The following is a 27,891-nucleotide window of genomic DNA, read 5'->3' as shown; positions in this document are numbered from 1 at the left end:
ATCGCCCAAATTGCCATTAGGCCTTAACGCTTCGCTTAGCTCGTTATTGGAGCTGAAGTTTATTCGCAGAAAAGTTTTCGGCTGCCGGCAGTTCTCTCCAGTTCCGAAAGCAATTATCCTGGAGGAAGTGTATTCGACTTAATTGATTTTCTAGTCGGCAGTCGGCTCCAGTTTTAAAAGGATTTTAATAAGCGCATTGGGGCAATCTGCGTGGGCTTTATCCAAATACATATATAGGAGTGTATCCTTTGTTCAAGGGTCTGCCTTTGTGTTCCGTTCTCTATCCTTTCGCTTGAAAAGTTCAGCGCGCATTTAGATAACAAAATTTCGTCGGCTTTTTCACACTTTGCCTCCTTCGAGGCTAAGTAAATTTTGCACTCGGACGTGCCAGGGACCTTAGGCCATAGGCCATACGGTTGAAGGTTGCGGATTTCGTAGGTTGAAGTTCAAGCTGGGCAGCTGTGGGTGTGTGTATTTGACCGGAAGTTAAGCGGCCTTTTTCTGGCCGACTCGTTTTCTAAGCAGCTCGACGGCTAAGGCGATTGGGGCCAGCTTGTACTTTAAATACAATTTGAAAATTGTGTTTATTTAATTGCCCGGAAAGTGTTCAGTTAAGGGTTTTCCTACGGCCAACACTTTAAGCTTCCCACCTGATTGAATTTCATGGAAAGTTAGCCCGCCAAAATGGCTATTTCGAGCCACAAAGTATGCTGTAGCATTTATGCAATTATCCTTAACGTTGGAAAAGACATTTATATAAAAAAATATTACAAATGAAGGGAAAATTTCTTTAAAATCATAATCATGACAGAATTTCCTTTAAACTCTCAAGAAACCTAGTCGCCTCGTCGCACATTTTCTAGTTTTTGCGGCTAGTTCCTTCGAAGGACCTATCTCCCATCGGCGATTTTTCTGTATGTTAATTTCGCAGGGCTCTGTGGGCAGGAGGCCCTCATGTTTTTTGATGATGAAGATTTTTCTGGCATCAGCCCAAAAACAACAGGACCTACCACACAGAGAACACCGACAGAACGTGTATTGTTTCTTGGCCATCCAAATAGACGCACGCTGCATTGGAGGCCGGAGTTGGCCAAAAAGCAATAACAATAACGACCACATGTACACAGACTCACTCAGAGACTGACGCTCCTCAATTTTTTCATTTTCCCACCGAAGCCCAGCCTCGCTTTATTTCCTCTTTTCCTGCTCGATTTGATGAACTCCCCGACGCGGGAAAACTCGGGGCAACGAAGCTGCCTATGGTCCGGGGCTTGGAAAATTGCTCCCTGGTTTTGATTGTTTTTACAGATGATGCGCTGCTTTTTGTTTTTGATGATGATGATGAGGATGTGGGATGAGCTGGCAGAAGATACAATGGTGTGGTTGATGCGGATGATGTTGTTCCGGCTCTGGGATTGCATTTTTATATGTTTCCCAATTCAATGCATTTACCACAGATGATTTCGTTAATAGAAAAGTTAATTGCTTTCATTGATATCTCCACTGGCAGTCAGAGAAATACAATACTTTTTCATTTCGTTAGCCGTTGGAGGCAGGCCAACTTTAAGTGCTATATTGACATTTTGACTGGGCAATTGAAGTTCAAGTGTCTCGGAATCAGACAGACACCTAGCCAACCAATAGGCGAGAAAGAATCCTGGTCATGCGGTTAACCACAGCAGCCATGGGAGTCCGGAGTCCGGACCCAGTCGCCCAGTTGGCCTATGGCCAATGGCCACACTGAGTGAAATTTGCATACGCACACACACACCCACAGCCAGCGAGCCGTATCCTTTTTCTTGTGCATGTCAATCAGTTCATCGACTGCCAGACTTCAATGGCATTTTGAATGACCCGGCCAAGAATAGAACCCACAATAGAGTTAGTAACCCCAAGAAGAATGTTAAACGGGCCAAAATTTGGAAACGCTTAGCAACTTGGCCGGGCTGGCTAATTACTGTAATATGTACTCTTGAAAACAAAAGCCAAATCGAAGTTCATCAATAACACGGTGCGACAGTGAAAAAACACTTGTGAAACGAGATAGTGTAGGTTGTTAATCTTTGTTTGGTTGTCGAAGAGAACTCAAAAATATTTTTTTTATATTTTTGGAACCCTCCAATTTTTTTTTATTTAAAAAAAACCGTTTTTCGGGACTTTTTTGCGCTTAAAAATTCCTGAACGCGTTTTTTTCAACCGATTTCAAAATTTTCGGTGTTTTTCAATAGTTAAATGTTGTAGCTTTTGAAAAAAAAATTTATCTTCGATTTTGTTGAACAAAAAGGACAACATTTTTACACCTGAAACTAAAGTTTTCGACTTTTATTCGTGTTTTTCGGATTTTGATGCCAGTTTTTCGGTAAAACTTACAAAAATTCGGCCATTTTTGATACATATCAATTTTGTCTCATTCATTCAGAATAAAACGAGACAAACGTAAACGTAAACAGATACATTCTACAACCAGCTACCTAGAAAAATATTTAGGGAGAAACCTAGAACCAGATGTTTGGACGGAGTTTGGCCAGATGGCTAGACCTTTTCCACTCCGGGGATAAAGTTTCATTAGGAGCAGAAGAAGTAAAGTATGGCCTCAGACGGACTGAAACACCCAAACTATCATACTTTACGAATGCATGGGGCACTTCACTGCAAATAGCACTTGAGGCTTATGACACTGGCGCCCACTGTGGCCCCCAGACCCTGCTGTTCCCACAGACTCCCCTCCGACCCTGACCCGGAGTTAACCCCTTTCCCAGTTCGCCAGGGCACTACACTTCAAGTGCATGTGAAACCGCAGTTGAAAGGCATTTATTGTACTTGTCATTGTTGTTGGGCCTGGGAGGTGCAGCCCAGACTGTGCCCGCCTACCTCCTCCTTATCTTGGTTCTTCTCTTAGCCGGGATTCACATGCCACATCCCACCGTTCTGGAAAAATACTCGACTCACTCTCATGAATGCCAATGTATGCAGGACTCATAAAAAGACGGCGGATTGCAATAGAGATGGCAGCGTGATCGAAATGAGCTATGTAATTGTGATTAAATAAAAAAATAAATCAAAAAATAATAAAAATAATTAAGATAGCTACACAGGAAGTGAAAATATTTTATTTAATGCTTTTTTCAGAGGACTTTCAGAGAGTCATGTTTGTGTCTGGCATATTTTTTAGTCCCAAGCTTTAAAAACTACTTTTATTCTTGCTTTATTAGTTTAAGTAGGCTAATAATCTATTAAATTAATATAAAGCTTATATATTTATAATACAAACCGTCAAGTTTTATTTCACGAGTTCAGCTCTAACTAGTCCGTTTAGAGAACTGCCTCTTTTTGCGAACTAGGCATTTGCTAAACGACCCTAGTTAACCTCCGGGCCAAATAATTTGCATCAAGCATTTGCACCATCTCCATTGCATTGCAGAAACTTTGGCAAAGAAGCCATGCTCGGAATCTGGTACTGCCCTCCGGGACAATATGTTTCACTCCTTTCTCCGCCGCAGCCTTCCACGTTCCGGATTTCTCCACAAGCCCCGATTTTCATCCCACTCCTTGAATCCCAGGGCGTTTGCTTATTTTAGTTATGGCATTTGAAGAATTTTTGCCAAGTTAACAAGATTATGCGCTTAGTGGCTGCTCCAGCATGTTCGAATCGAGCTCCTCCAACTTCCGGCCGAGCGTGTTGAAAACTTTCCCCAGCACTTTCTTTTCACCTTAGCCGCTGCACCGCCTCAGGTGTAATTAAATATAATACCTCTTTTTGGCGAAGGTAGTTCTCTGGGAGATTAGTCGGTTTAATTGGCGAGCATGTGGAACAATTGGCTGGATTAGGAACTTCAGTTTAATATTTAAATCCTTAACCCTTTGTAGGAGTGGAACATGGGAAAGAATTGGCTAACCAGAATACATCACTTGTGGCTAAGCAATTTATGGAATTTATTAAATTGGCCAAGAGACTCCGACTGTGAATCGACAAAGGACCTCGGGGCGCATTGCAAACAAACAAAGCAATGGGGAGGAAAAACAAAGAACAACAAACTGGCAAACATTTTACACACGGCCAAGGAAATCTTTGCCTCCATTTATATTTTATTCCTTATACTTTCACCCACTTTCACTTTTCCGGATGGGGCCGCAGAGCAAACACTTGAGAAAATTTATGACAATGAGCCAACAACTGTGAGTGGTCATAATATAAATAACAAGTGGGGCAGTGTTGGTGGTCGGTGGTCAGGGGGCGTGGCCAATGCGTTACTGAGAACTGACCGTGGCAGAGTGTTGTTGCTTTATATGTATGTGTACTCAAGAGATTCAACGGCCCATTGTGCTTGATTGAAGAGGGAATCCTGCTGAAGAGGGAGGATGCTGAAAGCCGGCTAAAGGGATTTTCCATCTTCAGTCCTTGGATGTGCGTGTGTGTGTGTGATGGAGTGTGTTTGTGTGGCTCATGAGCCTGCAATTGGGAAATTATGCCCAGCGGATACACTGGCAGGAGAAGCTAAAGTGAAAAGCGACCGGTTGACTTTCTGGCCTTTGCCACTTGGATCGTCTGGATGCCCGAGGTACCCAAGCTGTAGGAACTGAAACAGAACCCGAAACTGAAATTGGGCCTCATCCACTTGCCGGATTGAAGTCAAGTTGGCCGTATTCATTTTTTATGCCCATTGCTGCTCGGCGACAGCCTGTTGAAATTTACGGCAATTTAAGTTAAACGGTTTGGAGTCAAAAAGGAGGCAAAGTTTTAGGGGCTTTAATAGTCCTACAAGACTTGTTCAAAGTAAGATATATTTATTTATATTATGGCATTTGGATAGTAATATAATATCTCTTTATTAAAAAATCAATAAAGAAAATAGCCCACACCTTTTTCATTTACTGTTGATTTTTAATTACGAAGGCTCCAAGTGGAATTCCTAAAAACATTCAAACAGATGTCGCCGTGATGGAAACAAAAAACAAAAAAAGGCTCACTTTCCTTCAACCGCAATAAAAAAGAATAAAACCAAAGAGTTTGCCAAGAAAGTTACTGAATAATTCAACGAATGTCCTGCCAACATTTTAATTTAAGTTTGCGCTTCGTCGGCCCACAAGATAAGGAAATGCCACAAAACAGCGAGGGTGGAGGAGCTGGTTGTATTTATTTACACTTTGCTGGCCGCCAAATGACAGCCACAGCCACACCCACAACCAGAGCCATTGCCACAAAAATTAATAGAAAAGTTTTCGCCCCAAAGTCACTGGGCAAACAGAAATGAAGACGCGAGGCGGAAAGTACAAATTATGCAGCAATTTCATTTTGATATTTTTGTCAACTCGGGATGAAAGGATGTTAATGTAAATGACTGCCCCTAAAAGTAGCCCACAAAAGCGGAAAAAGGGGAAAAGGAAAAACTTTTAATAATGTCTCAAAAGGCACCGCATTTTTTCGCTTTTGTAGCACTTGCCATGACGGGGAGCGACACCTATGAGCCGCAGTTGGCGGAGGGTGGCGCCATCTATGAGAAAAGGTTTAGCGTAGGTATTGGGGGAGCGCCTGGAACAAAACGAATTCCGGTAGTTCGCCATTTGTGGACCCCAGGAGCCAGCCCGCCGAAAATCCGGCGTCGGTCCGCTTATGGGTATGGGTGGGATCATTCCCAAGCAAGATCTGCAACAAGCCAGACGTGTCAGCAAGGCGCTAAGCAGCAAAACCACGGGGAAAAAACCAACAATATTCGAAGATCCCGCCGGCAGTTGTGACAATTAATTTTGGGGACGCTCAAAGGCTCCCAATTGTCCACCGGCGTCAGTAAACCGAGTGTAGAGGTGGAAGTGGTGGCTCGAGGAAAACCCAGGGGTGAGTGTTTGAAGGGTCAGGGAAGAGCACTGAATCACGAATCCCAGTTTTAGCAGGCCGAGCAAAAGTCCGAGTGGACTATTCCGTGTCCCCTATTAAAGAACTCCAGGTGGCTCAACTAAGGAAGTCCAACCAAAGGCGGACGGAGGAGCACCGAGGAAGGAGAAGAAATCCCGGCCTAAAATAGGCTAACCGCAGCAAGTTCGCTTCGAACCGAAGCTAGGTTCGAGCGAACGGAGGAGCGCAGAGGAGGCGCTAACCGCAGTGTAGCGCGAGATTCAAGTACGGGAGGGAGGAAAACCTCGGAGGAGTCCCCCTGAAAAAGGTCCAGTTTCGGATCCGGCCGTAGTGTCCCTGAAAGTGATTTTGAGGAGCCAATTTAGTGATTCAGTCAAACCAAAGTGAAATGCATAAAATTTAGGCAAGAAAAAAAAAAAAAAAATCGGAAGAGAACCGAAGAAAAAAAAATGTAAGGAAGCCAAGAAAAATTAACGTAACGTCCCTAATGGCCTGATCGGGAAACAAGGCTCGTCAGAAGAAAGTTATAGTCACTACCAATTGTGTTTGTTGTCGTGGTTTTATTTATTTGTGCGCCCCATTGGGGAAATTTTTGTATAGTCTAAAACCTTTGTTTCAGCGACCCCTCGAAAGCGCTTTCGTCGTGGGATGCATCAAGGAATGTCCAGTGAGTAAAACCTGCCAATTTGTTTGTGACAATTTTGTTTTGATTTTGATCCTTGGGGTCCCGGCAAATTTGGACTCTAAGAGTCGCCAGTTATCTAAGGGCGTTTGGTTCCTTTAAATTTTTTTTGGGTTTAAAAGAGAAAACAAAAAAAAAAAAAAATAATACTTAATGCACATTCTTTTGCTTTGATTTGTGATTCTAATTCCTAATTTTATTAAATTCATTAAATTTTAACTAGTCCTATTTGTAATGCCAATGCTAAGATTTTATGTACGCCTGGATATTTATATCTCTTATTTATTTATTTAAATTGTATTAGCTTAAGTTTTTTTGCATTTGCCATGATTCAATTTTATATTTATGTTCTTTAGTAATAATAAATATTTTATAATGTTTTAAACCCCGTATTATGCTGCAGCTAGCCGATATGAAGTAGTAGGGGTACCCATGAAAAGGGGTCGCTCGCAGGATGCGGGAAGCGAGCGATCATAGGTAGGGTGGGCACGCGAGAGTCGCCCCATGACACCTGGGTGACTCGTAAGTAAGGCGCAGGAAGGGAACCCCCCCCCCCCATCTCTTATCATCCGAGGATATCGGGACTCTTTCCGGAGAGTAGATATTTCGTCGCGAGCACGCATTTAAAGTTTGATCCCTACCCGGAGAGGCACCCTTGGGAACCGGCAAATAACACCCCCCTTGCCGACGAGCCGAAGCCGGATATTCCAGCGTGCGCTGGTTCCCAGGTTTTACCACCCGCCTCCGCCCATAGATGATTTTAGGAGTTCGTTACAATTATAATCATTTATAGTTATTAGGAATCATAATTTTTGGCGCCCAACTTTAAGGCCACATTTTTGGTGTGACCCAAGCTCCCGAAATCCTCAAACAATAGTAAGGATCAGGAACCAGGTGGTGGGCTATACAACCAAACATAGCCACGGTTGCCACCGGTTGCTATCAAACATGAGTATCTTGCCTACAGTAATGGTAAAACGCATAGGAACACAGAGCATGGAAATATTCTGTTCTCTGTCCACGTTAGACCTTACTAAAGGCAGAGAAAATAATCTTAATCCTAATTTAAAAAAATTCCATATAAATATCCGCACCTGCTTAATCAAACGCTTAGGAAATGCAAGCGTATTTTGTCCTTGGACGAAACGCTTGACCACGGGTGATTAGGTCAGATGTGGGTATTTTTGTCATCAAAAGAAAAAATATATATAAATGAAATATATTTAAAAGCAGGTTCGCGACATTCGAAGGGTATGCAGCGTCGGTCATCTTTTTTATAAAGATTGCTGCAGACCACGATGGTCATCATAGCGAACATGCTTAGCTGCAAACGTAGAGAGGTGTTAAACGCAGGAATACAGGAAGAGGGGGATTATGCTAATGAGGCAATTAGTGCAATTCCCTTACTTCGTCTGTCCGCGGTTTGCACTAACTGTCTTATGGTCGCAGACTTGCGATAAGCAGCCTTGCACAAAATTTTTTTTCGTTTTTTTCATATTCCCTATTCCTCAAGCCTAATCGCGCAAATTTGGGTTCTTATTGCTATAATCGAGCTATGCTTGCTGGCATTATTTTTATGATATTGTGAAATTTTATATCGGTAAATTTTATTTGTTTGTTTTTTTTTGCTTTTTAATGAATGTTTGATGTTATCTAAAATTATATAAATTTTGTTTTACATTTTGTATGAGACTTATAATCTGCATTTATTTAATACTTTTACTTTAATTATATTTTAATATTTTAATTATTTAAAATCTGCTATTCATTGCTCTGTACAAGTAAAAGAGTTGTAGCCAGACAAGGGGAGCGCAACAGCAAGTGCAGGGTAGGAGAGAAAGGGTTCATTGACCCCAAATAGATAAGAATTGCAGGCAAGGTACAATTCTAGGTGTGAAAGAGAGAAACAAGAATTACATAATTTGGAGGTCGTTGACTTCTGGGATGTGATAATCATTCACAGCTGTTTTATTTACTGAGCCAATTCATTTTAATATTTATATTTATTAGTTTAGGAACTTAATTATTATTATTTATTTATTTATTTATATATTTATTTATTTATTTGATTGTTTATTTGTCGATTCATCTAATTTGGTTTATTGAGTGGTTAGAATTATATGGTGGTTCGTTTAATTAGGTTTTTTTGGTGAAAGTAGTCAGAAATTAAATTCAACAAGTTAGTGGGTTAACATGGACTCGTCAATCTTGGAAGCCGAGGGGCCTAATTCTTCCAAATGTGTGCTATGTGACAGGACATTGTCAAGCGCGCCTTTAGCCAAGGCTAGTTGTGGACATGAGTTTCATAAGACTTGTCTCCAGGCTCATGCTAAATCCAAGGGTTCGTGTCCAAAGTGCAAGACCGCCAAAGTTCCTATGTCGTCGCAACCCCAAGCCACCCAACCGATAGCTCCTGAGCCTGCAGTTAATATGGCTCAAACCATAGAGGCGGTTGTCTCCCAGCAGTTGCGAGGGTTGCAAAATGAGTTGCTAACACAGTTAGCCGACCAAATGCGGCAACTGATTGAGGTCAATGTAGCAGCGCACCTTCAGCCAAACCGAAACAGCGAGTTTGCCCAAAACCCAGACCCCCGATCCGTGTCCTTCCGCCAACCAGATGAAGGGCCATCAATGTCGCGACCAATGTCAGCGTTCTCGAACTCAGATCTAGCGAACCGTCCGGATAAGGTGGGACATATTATAACCAGTTGGAAGCTGCGATTCAATGGATGCCCAGAAGGGTTATCTATTGATAACTTTCTATATCGCGTAGAAGCCTTAACCCACCAAACTTTGGAGGGAAATTTTTCGGTGCTCTGCAGCAACGCGAGCTTATTGTTCGATGGGAAAGCTCGAGAGTTCTACTGGAGGTTCCACAGAACGGCAGACCATCTGAGATGGGATGAACTGACAAAAGCTCTACGAAAACAATTTCGAGATACCCGGACAGATGTAGATCTGCGAGAAGCAATCCGGGGTCGAAAACAAAAGGAAAGGGAGAATTTTGATTCCTTCTACGACGGGGTAGTCCAGCTGACGGATTGTTTAGAGACCCCTATGACTGAAAAGGAGCTCATAGAAATCCTCAGAAGGAATTTGCGTCCCGAAATAAGACACGAACTTCTCAATTTAAGCATCGACTCCGTACAGCGTCTTAGGGATGTGTGTAGGCGCAGGGAAAGCTTCTTAGAAGACGTTAAGCGGAGTTATGGATACCAGAGACCAGCTCCGTTTCGCAAGCAAGTAGCAGAATTAGTCGAGGATATGGAACCCGATGATGCTACTGAGTTTTCGGCTGCAGAAATAATTGATGAGATAGATGCACTAGCATTAGTTTGTTGGAACTGCAGGAAGGAAGGGCACCGCTACCATGACTGCGAGGCAAAGAGAAAGATTTTCTGCTATGGGTGTGGCACCCCAAATACATATAAACCATCATGCAGTAAATGTCAAAAAAACGGGAAGGTGAACACACGACCAAACCAGCAGTCGTGTGTTCCACGTCGAAATTTCGAAAATCAGGAGAAGCATTAAATTGTTTGGCCAATTTGTCCGAGTCCGTGATGTCACCAATGGCCAAACTGGCCCAGTCCGATGCCTCCATTGTGTCCGATCCGGTCGAATCAAATTCCCAAAGTACTATTTTCTGGCCGCAGCGGGTCAGGAATAATACCCTTCCGGAAATTTCACCCCCTAGAGTGGTTAAAAAGACCCCATCCCGAAGTGCCAAGCGTTTAAAAGATTTCTGGAAGACAGTCAAAACCATAAATGCCATTAGGCACAAATGTTCGGATAGACGGCCGTATGCAGAGGTTCGCGTGTTAGACCAAACGGTTTTAGGACTACTGGACACAGGAGCGTCAGTCAGTGTCTTAGGTGGGAAGTTGGCTGAGCACGTTATAAGAAAACGTATACCCTTTAAGCGTAGTTTCGGGCCGATCACTACAGCAGATGGTCACAAGCAGGATGTTATAGGGCGGCTACGCAGTCCAGTAATGTACGAAAACAAAACAAAAGAATTAGAGTTCTTTATAATTCCTGCGCTTAGCCAAGACCTGTACCTGGGCATAGATTTCTGGTCCGCATTTGACCTTCTGCCACCAAGTATGGAAATAGCAGAATTAGAATCAGATTCGCATATCCTAGACGAGACTCAGAAGTTGGCCCTAGGAAAAGTAGTAAGAGAATTTCCCTCGTTTGCCATTTCTGGATTGGGGAAGACGAGCCTAATAGCGCATAGTATCGACGTAGGAGACGCAAAACCAATAAAGCAGAGGCATTTCCCAGTCTCTCCAGCTGTGGAAAAGCTTTTGTATGCAGAGGTCGAGCGTATGCTCAAACTAGGAGTAATAGAGGAGTCAGACAGTGCTTGGTCATCTCCAGTGGTCTTAGTGCAAAAACCCGGCAAGGTTAGGTTGTGCCTAGACAGTAGAAAAGTCAACGAAGTAACGAAAAATGATGCTTATCCATTGCCGCAAATTGACGGTATCTTAAGCAGACTTCCGAAGGCGAATTTTATAACCAGCTTAGACCTAAAAGATGCCTATTGGCAAATACCCCTAGATCCAGCATCGCGGGATAAAACCGCATTTACTATCCCTGGCAAGCCACTTTACCAGTATAAAGTGATGCCATTTGGACTGTCAAATGCACCGCAAACCATGACCAGGCTCATGGACAAAGTAGTGCCTCCAGAACTAAGGAACGAGGTGTTCGTCTATCTGGATGATTTACTGATTGTCTCCGGCTCTTTTGATAGTCATTTGAAGGTCCTGAGTGCGATAGCAGGTCGGATGAAAATGGCGGGATTAACTCTAAACGTGGAGAAAAGTAGGTTTTGCATGCGCAGTGTGAAGTATTTGGGGCACATTATAGGTGAAGGGGTGGTGCGAACCGATCCGGAAAAGGTGTCGGCAATGGTGGATTTTCCCTTGCCGAAGACGTTAAAGGCTTTACGACGGTTCTTAGGGATGGCTAATTGGTATCGGAAATTTATTAGTAATTTCGCTTCAGTAGCCGCGCCCTTGACAGATCTGTTAAAACCAAAGCAAAGGTTCGCGATGACCCCAGACGGACAGCTAGCGTTTGAGAAACTAAAAAAATTGTTAAGCTCGGCTCCGGTTTTGTGTAGCCCCGATTTCAGCAAGGCTTTCTCAATCCACTGCGATGCCAGTAGTACTGGCGTGGGAGGAGTTTTAGTTCAGAAGTCGGATGAAGGGGATGAATGTCCGATAGCCTTCGTTTCGAAGAAACTTAACAAAGCGCAGAGAAATTATACGGTAACTGAGCAGGAGTGTTTGGCGGCTATTATTTGTATAAACCGATTCCGCCCGTATATTGAAGGTCATCAATTCCAGGTGATCACCGATCATGCCTCGCTGAAATGGCTAATGGGTCAAAAGGATTTACACTCCCGATTAGGACGATGGGCCATTTCGCTGCAGCGTTTTAAATTTCATTTCGACCACCGTAAGGGCAACCTTAATGTCGTTCCGGATGCGTTGTCACGAGTGCATGAAGAAGAAGTTGCTGCTTTAGATGCAAAGCAGGGTCTTCTGATAGATGTAGAGTCACCGCATTTTCGAGATCCTGAGTATTTAAAATTGATGGAGGGCATCGCAGCTAATGCAGAGAATTTGCCAGACCTAAAAATTTCGGATGGGTTGCTCTTTAAAAGAACCGAGCATATAACAGGCGAGCCAATTCATGACAGTTTCTGTTGGAAGCTTTGGGTGCCTTCACAACTTGTACCGGAGATTTTGAAAAAGGCCCATGATGACCCGTTGGCGTCGCATGGAGGTATCCATAAAACTCTGGAGCGGGTTCGGCGCTATTACTTTTGGCCGGGGCTGGTAAAAGATATCAAGGAATACGTGCAGGCCTGTGAGCTGTGCAAAACGACCAAAGCACCAAACCATACCTTGCGACCCCCAATGGGAGTTGCGCCCGAATCACAACGAGCATTCCAAAAGCTTTATATGGACTTCTTAGGGCCCTATCCTCGATCCCGAAGCGGTAACGTAGGGATCTTCATTGTTCTCGACCATTATAGCAAGTTCGTCTTTCTAAAAGCGGTAAAGAAGCTAACGGCTGACACCGTCGTTAAGTACCTACAGCAGGAATTATTCCATACCTTTGGAGTTCCTGAAAATGTAATATCGGATAACGGTTCACAATTTCGAGCAGAGCTGTTCCAGAAATTGTTGCGTGATAACAAAATTTCGCACACCCTCACAGCCGTGCACTCCCCTCAAGCGAACGCTTCAGAACGAGTCAACCGCTCAGTTATTGCCGCTATTAGATCTTACATACGGGAGGATCAGAAGGACTGGGATGAGCATCTCAGTAGCATTTGTTGTGCTCTCAGGTCCGCGGTACACTCAAGTCTAGGTACCACCCCGTATTATATGGTCTTTGGCCAACATTTTATGACCTCGGGGGCGACATACAAATTACTTAGGGCTCTGTCCTTATTGGACGACAAGTCGATAAGCTTTTCGAGGCAGGACTCCTTGGAGATTGTGCGGCAGCAGGCCTTGAAAGTAATGAGGAGACAACAGGAAAAGAATGAGCGAAATTATAATCTTCGCTCGAGATCGGTGGCCTACAGCGAAGGACAAGAAGTGTTCCGAAGAAATTTTAAACAGAGCAATTTCCAAACGGGCTATAATGCTAAGTTGGGACCAGCTTTTGTGAAGGCCCGAGTGAGGAGAAAGATAGGGAATGCCTATTATGAGTTGGAGGATCTACAGGGCCGGCTGATTGGGAAATATCATGCAAAGGACATTCGACAGTAGGATGTGCAAGTGCTGTGGTGATCATCCTTGGGAAATTGAAACCCCAAGTCTGATCTTGAGGGGGGAATATTTATTGTAGCACTTGCCATGACGGGGAGCGACACCTATGAGCCGCAGTTGGCGGAGGGTGGCGCCATCTATGAGAAAAGGTTTAGCGTAGGTATTGGGGGAGCGCCTGGAACAAAACGAATTCCGGTAGTTCGCCATTTGTGGACCCCAGGAGCCAGCCCGCCGAAAATCCGGCGTCGGTCCGCTTATGGGTATGGGTGGGATCATTCCCAAGCAAGATCTGCAACAAGCCAGACGTGTCAGCAAGGCGCTAAGCAGCAAAACCACGGGGAAAAAACCAACAATATTCGAAGATCCCGCCGGCAGTTGTGACAATTAATTTTGGGGACGCTCAAAGGCTCCCAATTGTCCACCGGCGTCAGTAAACCGAGTGTAGAGGTGGAAGTGGTGGCTCGAGGAAAACCCAGGGGTGAGTGTTTGAAGGGTCAGGGAAGAGCACTGAATCACGAATCCCAGTTTTAGCAGGCCGAGCAAAAGTCCGAGTGGACTATTCCGTGTCCCCTATTAAAGAACTCCAGGTGGCTCAACTAAGGAAGTCCAACCAAAGGCGGACGGAGGAGCACCGAGGAAGGAGAAGAAATCCCGGCCTAAAATAGGCTAACCGCAGCAAGTTCGCTTCGAACCGAAGCTAGGTTCGAGCGAACGGAGGAGCGCAGAGGAGGCGCTAACCGCAGTGTAGCGCGAGATTCAAGTACGGGAGGGAGGAAAACCTCGGAGGAGTCCCCCTGAAAAAGGTCCAGTTTCGGATCCGGCCGTAGTGTCCCTGAAAGTGATTTTGAGGAGCCAATTTAGTGATTCAGTCAAACCAAAGTGAAATGCATAAAATTTAGGCAAGAAAAAAAAAAAAAAAATCGGAAGAGAACCGAAGAAAAAAAAATGTAAGGAAGCCAAGAAAAATTAACGTAACGTCCCTAATGGCCTGATCGGGAAACAAGGCTCGTCAGAAGAAAGTTATAGTCACTACCAATTGTGTTTGTTGTCGTGGTTTTATTTATTTGTGCGCCCCATTGGGGAAATTTTTGTATAGTCTAAAACCTTTGTTTCAGCGACCCCTCGAAAGCGCTTTCGTCGTGGGATGCATCAAGGAATGTCCAGTGAGTAAAACCTGCCAATTTGTTTGTGACAATTTTGTTTTGATTTTGATCCTTGGGGTCCCGGCAAATTTGGACTCTAAGAGTCGCCAGTTATCTAAGGGCGTTTGGTTCCTTTAAATTTTTTTTGGGTTTAAAAGAGAAAACAAAAAAAAAAAAAAATAATACTTAATGCACATTCTTTTGCTTTGATTTGTGATTCTAATTCCTAATTTTATTAAATTCATTAAATTTTAACTAGTCCTATTTGTAATGCCAATGCTAAGATTTTATGTACGCCTGGATATTTATATCTCTTATTTATTTATTTAAATTGTATTAGCTTAAGTTTTTTTGCATTTGCCATGATTCAATTTTATATTTATGTTCTTTAGTAATAATAAATATTTTATAATGTTTTAAACCCCGTATTATGCTGCAGCTAGCCGATATGAAGTAGTAGGGGTACCCATGAAAAGGGGTCGCTCGCAGGATGCGGGAAGCGAGCGATCATAGGTAGGGTGGGCACGCGAGAGTCGCCCCATGACACCTGGGTGACTCGTAAGTAAGGCGCAGGAAGGGAACCCCCCCCCCCCATCTCTTATCATCCGAGGATATCGGGACTCTTTCCGGAGAGTAGATATTTCGTCGCGAGCACGCATTTAAAGTTTGATCCCTACCCGGAGAGGCACCCTTGGGAACCGGCAAATAACACCCCCCTTGCCGACGAGCCGAAGCCGGATATTCCAGCGTGCGCTGGTTCCCAGGTTTTACCACCCGCCTCCGCCCATAGATGATTTTAGGAGTTCGTTACACTTTTGTCTTTTTTTTCGAGCCCTTCGCGGAGAAGGGAGTCGGCACACAAAACTCTGGTTCACACTTCATTTACAATTCTGGGAGTCCGTTCGGGTCTGTCCGGGTGATCCCAGGATCCAGTCTAATTATTATTTCCACAAACTCAGCTCGAGATGCCTTCTGCTATGAGTAAATTATGTTTACGATTGCCTTGGACCTCAGAATAGAAACAAGAGCCTATACCATTATTTTTTATATCGTCCCAGAAGTTTTCTTGGACCTACAGGACCACATACACGAAGTAGTTGGGACAAAAGTTTTGTCTCATAAGTTTTTCTTCTAAAAGATACTAAATACTTGTCAACCGAAATACTATTTGGGCTATAATCAAAACAATCTGCTAAATAGGCACAAATTTAAATATTAAACTCATTAAATTTAATCAGACCAATTCACACCTCCATCTAAAGAATTCCCAGCCATACCCAGACCACACATAACCGTATTCCCCGCCATAAAAGCCGAAATCCGAGTCATATGTTAAATGTCTGTACGTGCCAAGCTGAAAATGGCGACTCCATGTCTGGCGCTCCTCTCCCATTTCCATTTTCCGTGTGGATTCCCCCCCGGCCGCTGTATCCGTCTGTCGACATATCTTAATTCCCATAACCAGGCAAAAGGCTGCATGAATTTCAAATTCAATTTGGCGCATTTTACATAATTTATTAAACAAAAGGTTCAACAGAAACAGAAACAAGAGCCGTGAAGCGGCGACAGGCGTACGAGGAACTGAACGTTTTATTGCATGAGAGACGGCTAACAAGTCGTGTATATACACACACATACATTCATACATATATATTTGTGTGTGTTTCTGTCTGCATGTGTGTGTGTGCGATTTTAACGTAAATAATTTAGGTGTGAAGATTATATCGTTGCGATATGGCTGAAATTGTTGACAACTTAATTTGTAAAGTGGTTTCTGCGGCCGGAACTGTTGCCCGGAAATGCTCGTCGAGGTTGATTTCAAGCCAACTCGCCCAGAAGTATGCAACAAACAGGCACGATTTAAACGGCAACTAAAAAGCGATCGAGCAATCGGCACTTGAGTCACGCAATCCCAGTCGCCGGAAAGACAACGCGGCGTATACTTAATCCGCCGGAGAAAGCACAAATCAATTGAATTATTGAAAAATTAACCAGCCCGGAGTAATTGGGCGGCAGCCGTGAAATGCACTTCACAGCGCGTAAGTGTGTGAAATATTGCATGAATAATGCAACTGCAACTGCAGCATGTGGCATACGGCACACGCCATACAGCCTGCTGTCGATGGCAGCACTTGACACAGCTCAACTTGCCACTTCCCCCACTCCGAAGTCGGCAGTTTAATTGCCGTCATCTGTTTGTTAATTGCTACATAATTGTTTGAAATAAATTCACTTACGACGTGCTTCGCTTCTTCGGCATGGCATTGTGTATGCTCGCTTCTTGGCAGGATGTCGACGAAAGGACGTCGAGGCGCTGACACACAACACGGCGTATGAGTAATGTGCGGCACAGTGTCAGCCCTTTTGACGGCCATGCAATTTGCATGCACTTTCATTTCGACTGTGTCACCTCGTCGAACTGAGTGAGAGAGGATTTGCTCGGTAAGTCAAAGAGTTGAGTGAGTGCCGCTGACTGGTTTTAATCAGAAATATGCCACAACTCCCCTAGGGGTCGCAATGGTCCTGAAACTTTGCAGAAACTTTGCAGAAAAAAGTCAAAAGCATTTTGAAAATGTATTAAAAAAATATTTTATTAGCTTTTTAAACTTTATTAAGACACCTAACTTGGCACATTTTCTAAAAATATTCATGGAGAAATTGTTTAGTTTTTATTTTTGACAATTGTTATTCTTATTTTAAACTCGTAGTTTATTATGTTTGCAAATAGCATTGTACCAGAAGGAACTAATGCTTCTTTTAACTATACTTCTTTTAATATTTAAAATATGAAGAATGGCACGTATGACATGGCCCAAAAATATCCATACAGAAAATTATACAATTCTACAATTAAAAATAAATTGGAACAAAATTAAGTTCGCTAAAGGTCTGTAGAATAATTTTTCAGAATCAAGCTGACCTAGATGGACTTGTCCTATAATCTAAAGACTGCAATTATATTTACATAATTCGTGTTAGTTGAGATATTTTCTACTGCAATTGTCATGATCATTTATTAAAAGTTTAAGCGTTAGAGCGTAGAAATCTCTGGCTAAAACCTGAAGGACCTAAGCCACCTAAGGACCTACGGGAAGCTGTCAGCCACTCCGCAGGAGCTAAACTGGTTCCGACGAGCTGGCAACATAACTCATAAGGAGGACCTGCCCCATGCCTCCACCCAGCTTCTCGGTGGTATGTTTTATGTTTTCGCTCACTTTCTGACACATTTTCGCACATATTTTGTTTTTATTTGCAACTTGCACCAGAAGCTGCCTCGGGGCGAGCTGACTTTGAGCTGTTGCAACTGCCACTGCCTGTTGCAGCTGGACGCAGATTTTCGGTCCTTTGCAGCCTTCGTGTCGTTATGAATAATGGGTTTTCTTACTGCAGGGCCGCTGCCGGTACTCGATTTAATTAAAGTTCTTAATGAGTTTTGCTGTATCGCCCGCCATCGATCAGTCGCAGCCTGCAATTGAACCACTCTGTGCCCAGACCCACATTGTATTGCCAGTGATTACATTGTCAGAACTTGAACAACTCCTTGCACGGACAGGGATTTTGGCTGGGATGCACCCTGGCTGCGATTTACATATGTAGTCTTCGTGTTCGAGCTCGCTTTGAGTTCATTTGGCTGCCAAGTTGGCGAAATGCACTTTGCCGCATCCGCAATTCGTTTTGCGGCGTCTCCACTGCCACTGCCTTGTTAAAACGAGTGTATATATTGTCGGGGAGGTATTTGCTTTGCATTCTTAGACACTTTTTTATGTTTTCATATATTTTTTTTTTGCATCACTCTCTTGTTTGCTCACATGTGCATGCTGTGAACAAATTCATGGCATTCTAGGAGGATGTGGTTCCATCGTTCCTTCTTTTGTGGGATTTTTGTTTGGTTTTTATAAAAAAAAGGGGATTTGCACAAAAAACTTCATAGTTTGCCAGATTTGGTTCGGTATGCCTGATATAATAGTTGCCAGTAAGACAATGTAAAAAGCTTAACTTTAGTTTAAAGCCCAAAAGCAGTTACCGCCCACACCTGAATCTGTAAATACCGAACTGCTTTAAATATTCAGCCTTAATGTCAATATCCTCCGACTTAGGTGTCTTTGGGCTTCAAATTGGGCTCACGGACTCATACTTAAGTGGCCAAAGATATGGGCGGGTGTCGGTCAATAAAGACAAAGCCGCCGAGTCGGTAGCCACTTAATTGTATAATGACCGAGAGCGAGCATTTAATCAGCTTGTTTGTCAACAAAGTGCAACTATAATCAGGACTCAGAGGCCTCTGGCAGGGAAAGCGGACCCCCGCCAGTCAAACGCCAAACTAATTACGTATACGCAATGTGATTATGAGGCAGCAGTTGATTAGACATCTCGCAAGGCGACTTCATGGTCGGCTAGCTGAGTGGGTGCTGGTAATGCGCCGTAAAGTGCGGATCTTCCGCCCACTGAGCAGCTGCTGCCCCATAAGCCGCCATAAATGACCCGCTCAATAAGCATCTGTAATGGCGGCAACGACGGCCAAGAAAGAGTCCTCGTTGTCCAAATATTTGTTGACATATTGCGGATTTAAAATGATTTGTGGCCGCCAATCCCCGGGAATTAAACAAACACATTTGAATAATGGCAAGCAATCAGCAAACAAAACGCAAGACTGATTGCCGGCAATAAAAGTGGACCATAAAAAGCGATAACATCATATTTATAAGCGCCGCCAGGACCCACATCTCAGTCCAGTTCCTGGCCTTGCCCTTGCCCCTTCACTCGTGCCCCATGCCATATTCTGGCCGAAAAGCATCTCCCAAGGCGACGCAAAGCGTTGAAAGCGATTATATGCGTAAATATAAAAATGGCAAAAAGACAAATAAACGACAATAAACGGCCAATGGAAGTATTCCTCAAGCACTTCTCCTGCCACTCCCAGACCCGTGGCAAGGAAAACAAACGGAAAAATGGCCAAAAAAAAAGATGGGCCCATAAAAAGGGAAACCGAAGAAAAGCCCAGTGTGAGCCAAAGAAGATTACAGTGGTCGAGCTCTTAAATTCACCGTAATACCTCAATGAGTTTTTAAGAAAAACGATCAATTTTTTTTAAGTTTTTCTTTTGATTAACTTTTTTTAACATTTAAGCCACTTTAATATCAGATACTTCTTAAACATAAGTTCTGTCAAAAAATATGTACATATTCCTACCAATAATTACCATTTTTACTCAATTATTTACCTACCTGTTCCACTGTGCCAGCATTTTATGGCGGGTATGGCCGAAAAATCGGGTGGGCGGCCCGGCACGTCTGGCCAAAGTTTTCTTTTGTGCGAACGCTTTTGTTTATGACAACCATTTGGTTTGCGGGGACCGTTGAGATTAGGCTGCCGAACGCAAGGTGGATCCAGATTTTGGCTAAAATATCCGGGAATCCAGGATCACCTTAACATGCACATAACACAAACCAGTGCTTAAATTTTAAATGGAGCTATTAAATTAGCAGCTCGCAAAGTGCCTAAAAAACATCAAATAAACATGTCATATTTGCTTTAAAAAGAAGACTCTTTTATCCTTTTTTTGTAGTTTCATATCGGGCATTTTGGATATTAAAAAATATTCATTTTTGTTTTTCTCTACTCTTTTTTTTTTTTACCTTAAAGCCCTTACAAAAACTATATATACTTTTTCCAAAAATAAAACTGGCCATTTTTATTTGATTAGAGATTTGGCTTAGTGGGTATCCCATGGTCTATACCCTTGGGAAACGGTCCATTGAAAGTGGCTGGCACTTTTTAGCACCGGCATTTCCCGTCGCATTTTGTTTGCTCTGAACTCAAAAGGCGGCTTAGGGCCGGGGGTTAAAGGACTTTGGCGGGCACTCGCCGCCGTCGAGCCTGATAAATGCTATGGACAACTGCGTTTGCACAAAAAGGTGCAGGTGAGGTCCTTTCTGACGGGACTGGACAAACAAAATCACGGACAGCAGGGCCTGAATGGAAACCTGACTGATTGGCCGACGTTCGCCATCGAGGTTAGAGAGTCGCGAGGCGACACGTGACTTAATACAAAAATCAACTGAAATATCAATAGCAAAAACAAATGCAGGGCAAAGTAAATGGGGTATGATTTAGAAGAGCGAGGGGCAGCTGCTGTCCTGCTGGATTAACGCAACAGAAGTGCAAACAAATCTCAGGGAGGACGGAGAGCTGCTCATTAAATTGCAAACAGTCGAAAAAGATTGCACAGTCAAATGGCTAAAAAGCTGGAGAATGCAACCTGTCAGGTGATGCCGAAAAGAATGGCCAAAAGAGCTGGAAAAAACGTCACCTTAACTGGACGGAAAACGTGCTAAAACGTAAATCAACAGTGAAAATCGTGTTGAGAATTTTTTTGCAGCTGAAAAGGCATAAACAGCAGCTGTTCGGGGGCGCTGGGAGGAGAGAAGCTAAAAAGTGCCCTCGGATGGGGGGTTTAAGCCAATGGCTAGTGGCAGGAAAGCGTTAGCACTTGTCCAGCTGGCTCAGCTGCCAAGGAATACGGGCTGGAGGGAACGTAATTCAATATTCGGCACCGTGTTAAAAGCTGTAAAAATGCTTAAGCGTTTTTCAATTTACCAGTTTTATGTTACAGACGAGGCTCCCGGGCAAATGCGATTCCCTGAGAACTCAAATTGCTAAAAACGTTTGTGCAACTCATTTGTAAAATGTATCTTGAGAGGGAATGGAAATAGAAAGGATTGGACAGGGAATTACTTATTGGCTGAGCTGTAAAGTGAACAAATTTGATTTGCTTTCCAATATTTGGGTCAAACGACATTTTCTCTCTGCTATGTATTTCCTGGAAAGTTTTTATTTGAAAAATTTCCTGTCTGACACCTTTCTGTTCACCTTTTTGCGCAACTTTTTGCGTCCCATGCCCGAAACGGGCAAAGTTTTGCTGCAACTACAGAGGAAAAGTGCCAACGCAGCCTGAAACAATTAAACTTGAACTTTTGTCATAGAACGAATGCAATAAATGAAACTAAAAACAAAATTTTGAAAGCACAGCAGGATTTCTGGCAAAATCAGCAAAGCACGACAGACAGACAGTCAGGCACACACACTTTTCAGCCTGCCCCGGACCTCCCCAGGACCAAGTTGGCTGGCGTGGCTAATTAATTTTTATTTATTACCCATATGGGGCGGCAGCCAAAAAATTCCGGTTTTGCAATTATATAAATTCGCTGGCCGAGAAATTAAATTAATTAAATGTCCTAACCACTTCCGTTCTGTTCGTTTTTCGCCTGCAGGCAAACACACGCGCCTGGACACCCAGCAGACGGCACAGGAAGGTAATTAATATGGTCGCCTTCCTCCATTTTCAAGGGTCACACGGGACGTATGCGCAATGTGCCATGTCGCAGTGCAGTGGCAACCGGGAAGCCAATGTTTCCCCTTTGCAAGCAAAGGCCCTCCAGAATGAAAAGGAAGACCCATTGAAAAGATAAACCTTTTTTCTCTTACCGCTTTCAGAATCTGACTTTCCGAGATTTGCGGAGCCCATTGCCAATGTCACCGTCTCCGTGGGACGCGATGCCTTGCTGGCCTGTGTGGTGGAGAACCTCAAAGGGTACAAGGTGGCCTGGGTGCGGGTGGACACCCAGACGATACTCTCCATCCATCACAATGTCATCTCGCAGAACAACCGCATTAGTCTCACCTACAACGACCACAGATCGGTGGGTGCAATGATTTAAAAAAGAACTCTTGGAAAATGATGTAAGCCTCATGCCCCTTTGTCTTTCAGTGGTACTTACACATTAAAGAAGTCGAGGAAACCGACCGGGGATGGTACATGTGCCAAGTCAACACGGTAAACTTAAACTGCTTCCTAGTCCGTTCACAAACCAATCTAGCTAATCACTTTATTCCCGACAGGACCCCATGCGCTCCCGGAAAGGCTACTTGCAGGTGGTGGGTGAGTATCAAAGCGGACTAATCCACGTGACCCCAGTGTTTGTGACCCATTGACTATCGATTACGCACAGTTCCCCCCATGATTGTCGAGGGCATGACCAGCAACGACATGGTGGTGCGCGAGGGCCAGAACGTCTCTCTGATGTGCAAGGCACGTGGCTATCCGGAACCCTATGTCATGTGGCGTCGCGAGGACGGCGAGGAGATGCTAATTGGCGGGGAGCACGGTAAGTGACCCTATTCCATCGCACTGCCCTTGGCCAATCGCGGTCGCCATTACGCTTGGCTTTAACTGCATTAAACCCCCAAACCGTAACAATCTTTTTACAGTCAATGTGGTCGACGGGGAGCTGCTGCACATCACCAAAGTGAGTCGCCTCCACATGGCCGCCTATCTCTGTGTCGCGTCCAACGGAGTCCCGCCATCGATAAGCAAGCGTGTGCATCTTCGAGTACAATGTGAGTAAATTATTCAATCCTACCAAACCATATTGCATTTTCAAGCCCATTATCAGGAGCGCTCTATAACAGCACAATTAATTCTGATTCACTTTTTTAAAACCACCCAACTTGTTTTGTGTTATTGTGTATATAATAACACTCTTAATATCTGATTAAAATACCTTGCCTGATTGAAACCTTTCAGAAAAGTCCTCTTGATCTCTTGTTATTGTTACGGTGCCCCGTAAACGGCAACGCCAAAAATAACGTAAAATCCATTTGGGGCACAACGCTGATGCAATATTTATGTCCGCCAACGGGGAGAGAGTGGTGTGTGGTGAAAAAAGGAAATGGATGTGACGAACTCGGTTTCCAATGCGTAAAATACACAAAACAGGCCCGAATCTTCCACAAAATGCGTTGCTACATGTTGCCAATGCAGTTTTTGGTGCAATAACCGCAGTGGCAATGCCGCCAGAAGGGGCAAATGAGGTGGGGTGGGAGGCTTTGGCTGGCCACGTACTTGGCCGAAAATCGACCAAAGGCTGCAGTCACGTTAAATTAATTTACCTGAGAGAGGCTGTCGATACATGTGCCACACCCACAGCCACAAATGGCAAGTGTTAGAGATGGACAGTTGGGGGAGAAGATCAAAAAAGTTGGGAAAACTTATTTTAGGGTAGTGGCATTTAAACCCATTTTAGTCTTAAAAATGTTGATTTTTCCTTTAAAATATTTTTAAGATTATTGCCAATCTTAAACTCAATAAAGATACTTAAAAAATGGATTAATATTGTTAAGTAAGTAAGTACAATAAATGTTTGATTAAAATACCTCTAGAAATCGCCTATAAATATGTCAGATTTTTTATATAATTTTATCTGGATCAAGTTTATAAATTGCTTACCATCTCTATACCCTGGACTGGGATGCACTGCGCTGGTTTCGCTTTGTTTGCTGGCGTTTGTTTGCCGGTTTGTCGGCAGGTGTTATTTTGTGCCCTCGTGATGTGTGCGTGGCCAAAATGCGTTCGCCGTTGGTAGAGCTGCTTTTGTTGTTACTGCCCCACCCAACCGGCCTCTCGGTCCCCGAACCCTCACTGCCTGCCTCAGTTCGGCTGAGTATCAACAGTGGCACAACAAAAGCTATTTACGCACACACACCCCGTGTAGAGATGGACAGCCATGTCCATGTCCGAGCCACAATCACTCGCTTCCAGGCGCACTTTTAATGACTGAGTGCTTTTTAATCCAAAAACAGTTTGTAAACTCACGTAAAATGGAATGCAAAATTTATCGTAGCTCTCGGACGAGGGGTTCGCAGAGTTGGTGAAAGCTCTGTGATGCTTTCCGGCAAATGCAGGTCTTCAAAAATCACTACAGTGGATAGGAAAATCATATGAGAGCTCCTTCTTATGGGATCATTGAATAACAAACATTATACCTCTGTTTTTTGCAGTTCCCCCCATGCTGTCTATACCCAATCAGCTGGAAGGAGCCTATGTGGGCCAAGATGTGATCCTGGAATGCCACACGGAGGCCTATCCAGCCTCTATCAACTACTGGACCACGGAGCGTGGAGACATGATAATATCTGGTAAGTCGAGTGCGTAATGCCGAAAAACCATCTCAAGGCTGTAAAACAAAAGCCATCAAAGAGTCGAGTTTATTATCCGAGAAAAGTATATGGACATGAGCTTACAATGTAATTAATATGCACATCGATGCCTCGAACTCGAGGAAAATTTTCATTAAAAAGTAGAGGACAGCGGAGGCGAAGCCACAATGAATTTTCTTTAGTGAAGGAAAAGGACAAAACCGAGTTGGTCTGATCCCATTTGCATATATCGCATCCTTCTGCGTCAGAATGTTGATGATACGCCGCTGCTTTTATTATTGTTTAACATGCGAATTTTCTGGCGTTTTTATGTTCTTCCCGTCCTCAGTGGCACTCTGTGAAATGCGTTGCTCATACGCACCGTGTGACAGGCTTAAAATGCACAAACACGCTCCTGCAGCGACATTGTGGGTGCGGACTGCCAGGACAGACCTTAAAGTGTCCTGTCTTTACGAACTGACGGTTTAACAGTTTATCCCTTGATTGGCAGAGGACAGTTGATACGAGGCAGTCACAAAGTAGAAGTCCGTGAGTTTCCACAAGCTCTGACCAGACTTTAAATTTAATTACCAATATTGGTAATACCTTCTCGTTCTCACACTAAGGTACCGAAATATTTCACATGGCCATAAATGACACAACCCTCTGTTATTAATTAACCTCAGAAACCACAATGAGCCTGCAAAATTCAATATCATCATAATGAAATCGAACAAATATGAAATATTTGATGCACTGCAAAATGGGAATAAATTCGTCAAAATCCATGTACCTACAACAATAGAACCAATGAAACCTCTGAAAATATTATTTTGTTGCGGAAATGATTTTGGCATAATCACTCCGGTACGAAAATGTGCATGTACAGCCATATTATGCAGATTTTTTGCCTGTTTTGGCAAAGTTTAAAGCACCGCATCGAATTCTATGGCATGCATCCAATGCCGCAAACAATAATTCTGTTGCAAAATTGTTTAAATCGGAATATAAATACCATAACGTGTCCCAACAAAGTTATTGGGAATTTATTTATTTTGATATTTTATTTTTAAAAATTGAAGCGCTGCCTATTTTTATTACTTCTTAGAAAGCCACAATCCAATCCAATCCAATCCAAGCCAATCCGACATGACTCATGGTGGCAGCTCATGTGGCATAAAAAATTGAGCCAAATATAGACGCGGCGGCTTTGATGGACTGTCATTCGGTTTCTTTTTATGCTTAAATGTCACTTTGTTTGTTCGATAAGAAAGAAATCATAGACCTGAGCCATACACGACTCAAATGCAAAATTATGACCCGGCCAGGTAGGAAGCGTTGTGGCAGGAATATGACATTTCATATGCACACACGCACAGGCGACAAACCGAGCCACTACGAGCCAAGATATGAGATATGGAAGCCATGGCCATGATGTATGGCTAACAGACACCAAAAGTTTGGGTAATAAATTTTAAGCGCTTTCGCATAGAGTTCCCTGTGCCATGGAGGTGTGAGAACGAGAGTAGTTGGCATTAAATTGGATATAGATTTTGGCAGAGAATATAACATTTTCTTTTTCTACAAACTACACTTAATAAATTAAAAAATAAGAGAGAAAAACGACATTTAAATTAAGGCAATCATTTATAGCTCGCCATAATGTTTTTAAACGACCCTCGCAGCACGTGCCATATATCACAGGAATATATAGTATATGTTATAGTATGCCAGTTGGCAGACCTGGCCAGGCCAGGCCAGACCAGGCAATTCTAGAAGAAACCGAAACTTTCATTTAATGCGGCTGGCATTAAAAGTATAAAGTTCCGGCAAAGACTTGGCAGGTTGGGAAAAAGAATTCCTGCCGCCGATGATTATGAGAAAAATTATATATTTGCGTGTCAGAGGGACTTATATGGACTAGCTGCTAGTAGGTATATTGGTAGTAGGCACATGGATAGTTTCGGAAAAGTATCACAAAAGGTGGCTGGGGCTATAAAAAGAAGTCGCAAGTGCGGGTCACATGCAAGTCGGTCCCTGTGTATATGAAAATTGTTTTTCCCCCATTGTTTGGGGAGAAAACGGGAAAAACTAAAGACATTTGTCACAGATACAACACACATGCAAGAACAGAGGACAACATGACGTATGGGTAACATGCGATATCGCCTTACAATGCGCCAAACAATCAAAGTGAAATTAAGTTTATATATTTAATGCTACTTACTGCCAGTTCGACGTTCCCGTTCTTGTAACGTTAGTAGTCCCAAAAAAAAAAAAAAAAACAAAAACCAAGTAGGAAATACAATACGAAATGAAACGAAACGAAACGGAACAAAATTAAAGCCTCAGCCGGCTGGAGAACAAAAGTTTTTCCTTTAGATTTTCACTGATTAATGAGAAAAGTTTTAGTTGGCGATGGCAATGAAAATGCCTGAAGAACTGCGCCAGTTTTAATTACACACACACACTCCGGCGCCAGGGGGGGTCGGAAGGACATGGGCGTAGCGTAATTAGTTAGAGTCTCAATCGAGGAAAGCGACTCACTTGACTGCACTTGGGCAGGAGGCAGGACTAACTACAACCACCCCCTGCAGGTGACATTAATTAATTGATTTTTTCCCATCCATAATCCGCTGAACTCGAGAAATCCGTGACATTTAAATACTATCTCTCACTATTTTAGACACATCCCGTGCCGGGGACAAGTACGAGACCACATCCACCGTCAGTGGCTACACAAAGTACATGAAGTTAAAAATCCGGGCGGTCGGACCCAACGATTTCGGGACATATCGCTGTGTGGCCAAGAACTCTCTGGGCGAAACCGACGGCAACATAAAGCTCGACGGTAAGAATTCCATTTCGTTTGTTCATTAACGAAGAATTTGGTCGATTGTGTTAATTAATAATTATTATTAATTATTCACAGAAATGCCAACCCCAACGACCGCAATTATATCAGAGATGGCTCTGCTGAACCGCAGCTACGGTGAGAATTCCTTTAATTGACCAAAATCACTATTAGCAGACTTTAAAGAGCTTTAAAGTTAAAGCTGACAAGCTCTGTAAAGCAGACTAATTAGCTAAAATGCTTTACTCGTTCATATTGAGTTCAAAGCCATTTCTCGTAACTCCCTAATTGATTGAAAATCATGCCATAAGCATCACAGCATCCATTTTTTGCTTGCTCATGAATTATGAAATGGAATAATGGGTTTTTAATTTTATGCACTGCAAAGCACAAAATCACAGTCAGCACTAAACATTAAATTGGTTCGTACAGGGCACAAAGTCATACGCGAAATTAAAACATTATAATAACCTTCGAAGTTCGAACCGCACACATCATCAGGAAGCCACTCCACACAGCTCAGTCATTCCAACCCCGCCTCCATGTTCATTTCACTTCCATGTTGCATGCAACATCTTTTGTCCATTCTT

General features: G+C 43.3%; 1 protein-coding gene across 8 annotated transcripts in view; it reads left to right on the top strand.

Annotated features, from left to right (window-relative positions):
* The window catches only part of LOC6504371 (lachesin), a 51,489-nt gene that overhangs the window by 17,055 nt on the left and 6,543 nt on the right, over positions 1 to 27,891 (top strand). For 2 of the 8 annotated variants that reach the window (XM_014904951.2, XM_001964940.3), the window contains exons 3-11: positions 21,744 to 21,785; positions 21,967 to 22,172; positions 22,241 to 22,306; positions 22,372 to 22,411; positions 22,482 to 22,637; positions 22,741 to 22,869; positions 24,310 to 24,447; positions 27,134 to 27,298; positions 27,380 to 27,439. In XM_014904951.2, coding sequence (XP_014760437.1) covers positions 21,744 to 21,785; positions 21,967 to 22,172; positions 22,241 to 22,306; positions 22,372 to 22,411; positions 22,482 to 22,637; positions 22,741 to 22,869; positions 24,310 to 24,447; positions 27,134 to 27,298; positions 27,380 to 27,439 — 1,002 coding nt within the window. Of the gene's footprint in view, positions 1 to 5,410; positions 5,834 to 5,880; positions 13,809 to 13,855; positions 14,494 to 21,743; positions 21,786 to 21,966; positions 22,173 to 22,240; positions 22,307 to 22,371; positions 22,412 to 22,481; positions 22,638 to 22,740; positions 22,870 to 24,309; positions 24,448 to 27,133; positions 27,299 to 27,379; positions 27,440 to 27,891 lie in introns of those variants that run through there. The other 6 variants (XM_032455079.2, XR_006507366.1, XR_006507367.1 and 3 more) reach the window with 6 other exon arrangements.

The sequence above is a fragment of the Drosophila ananassae genome, chromosome 3R (genome assembly GCF_017639315.1).
Source record: "Drosophila ananassae strain 14024-0371.13 chromosome 3R, ASM1763931v2, whole genome shotgun sequence".
NCBI classification, from domain to species: Eukaryota; Metazoa; Arthropoda; class Insecta; order Diptera; family Drosophilidae; genus Drosophila; species Drosophila ananassae.
This window is presented reverse-complemented; position numbering and strand designations above follow the sequence as displayed.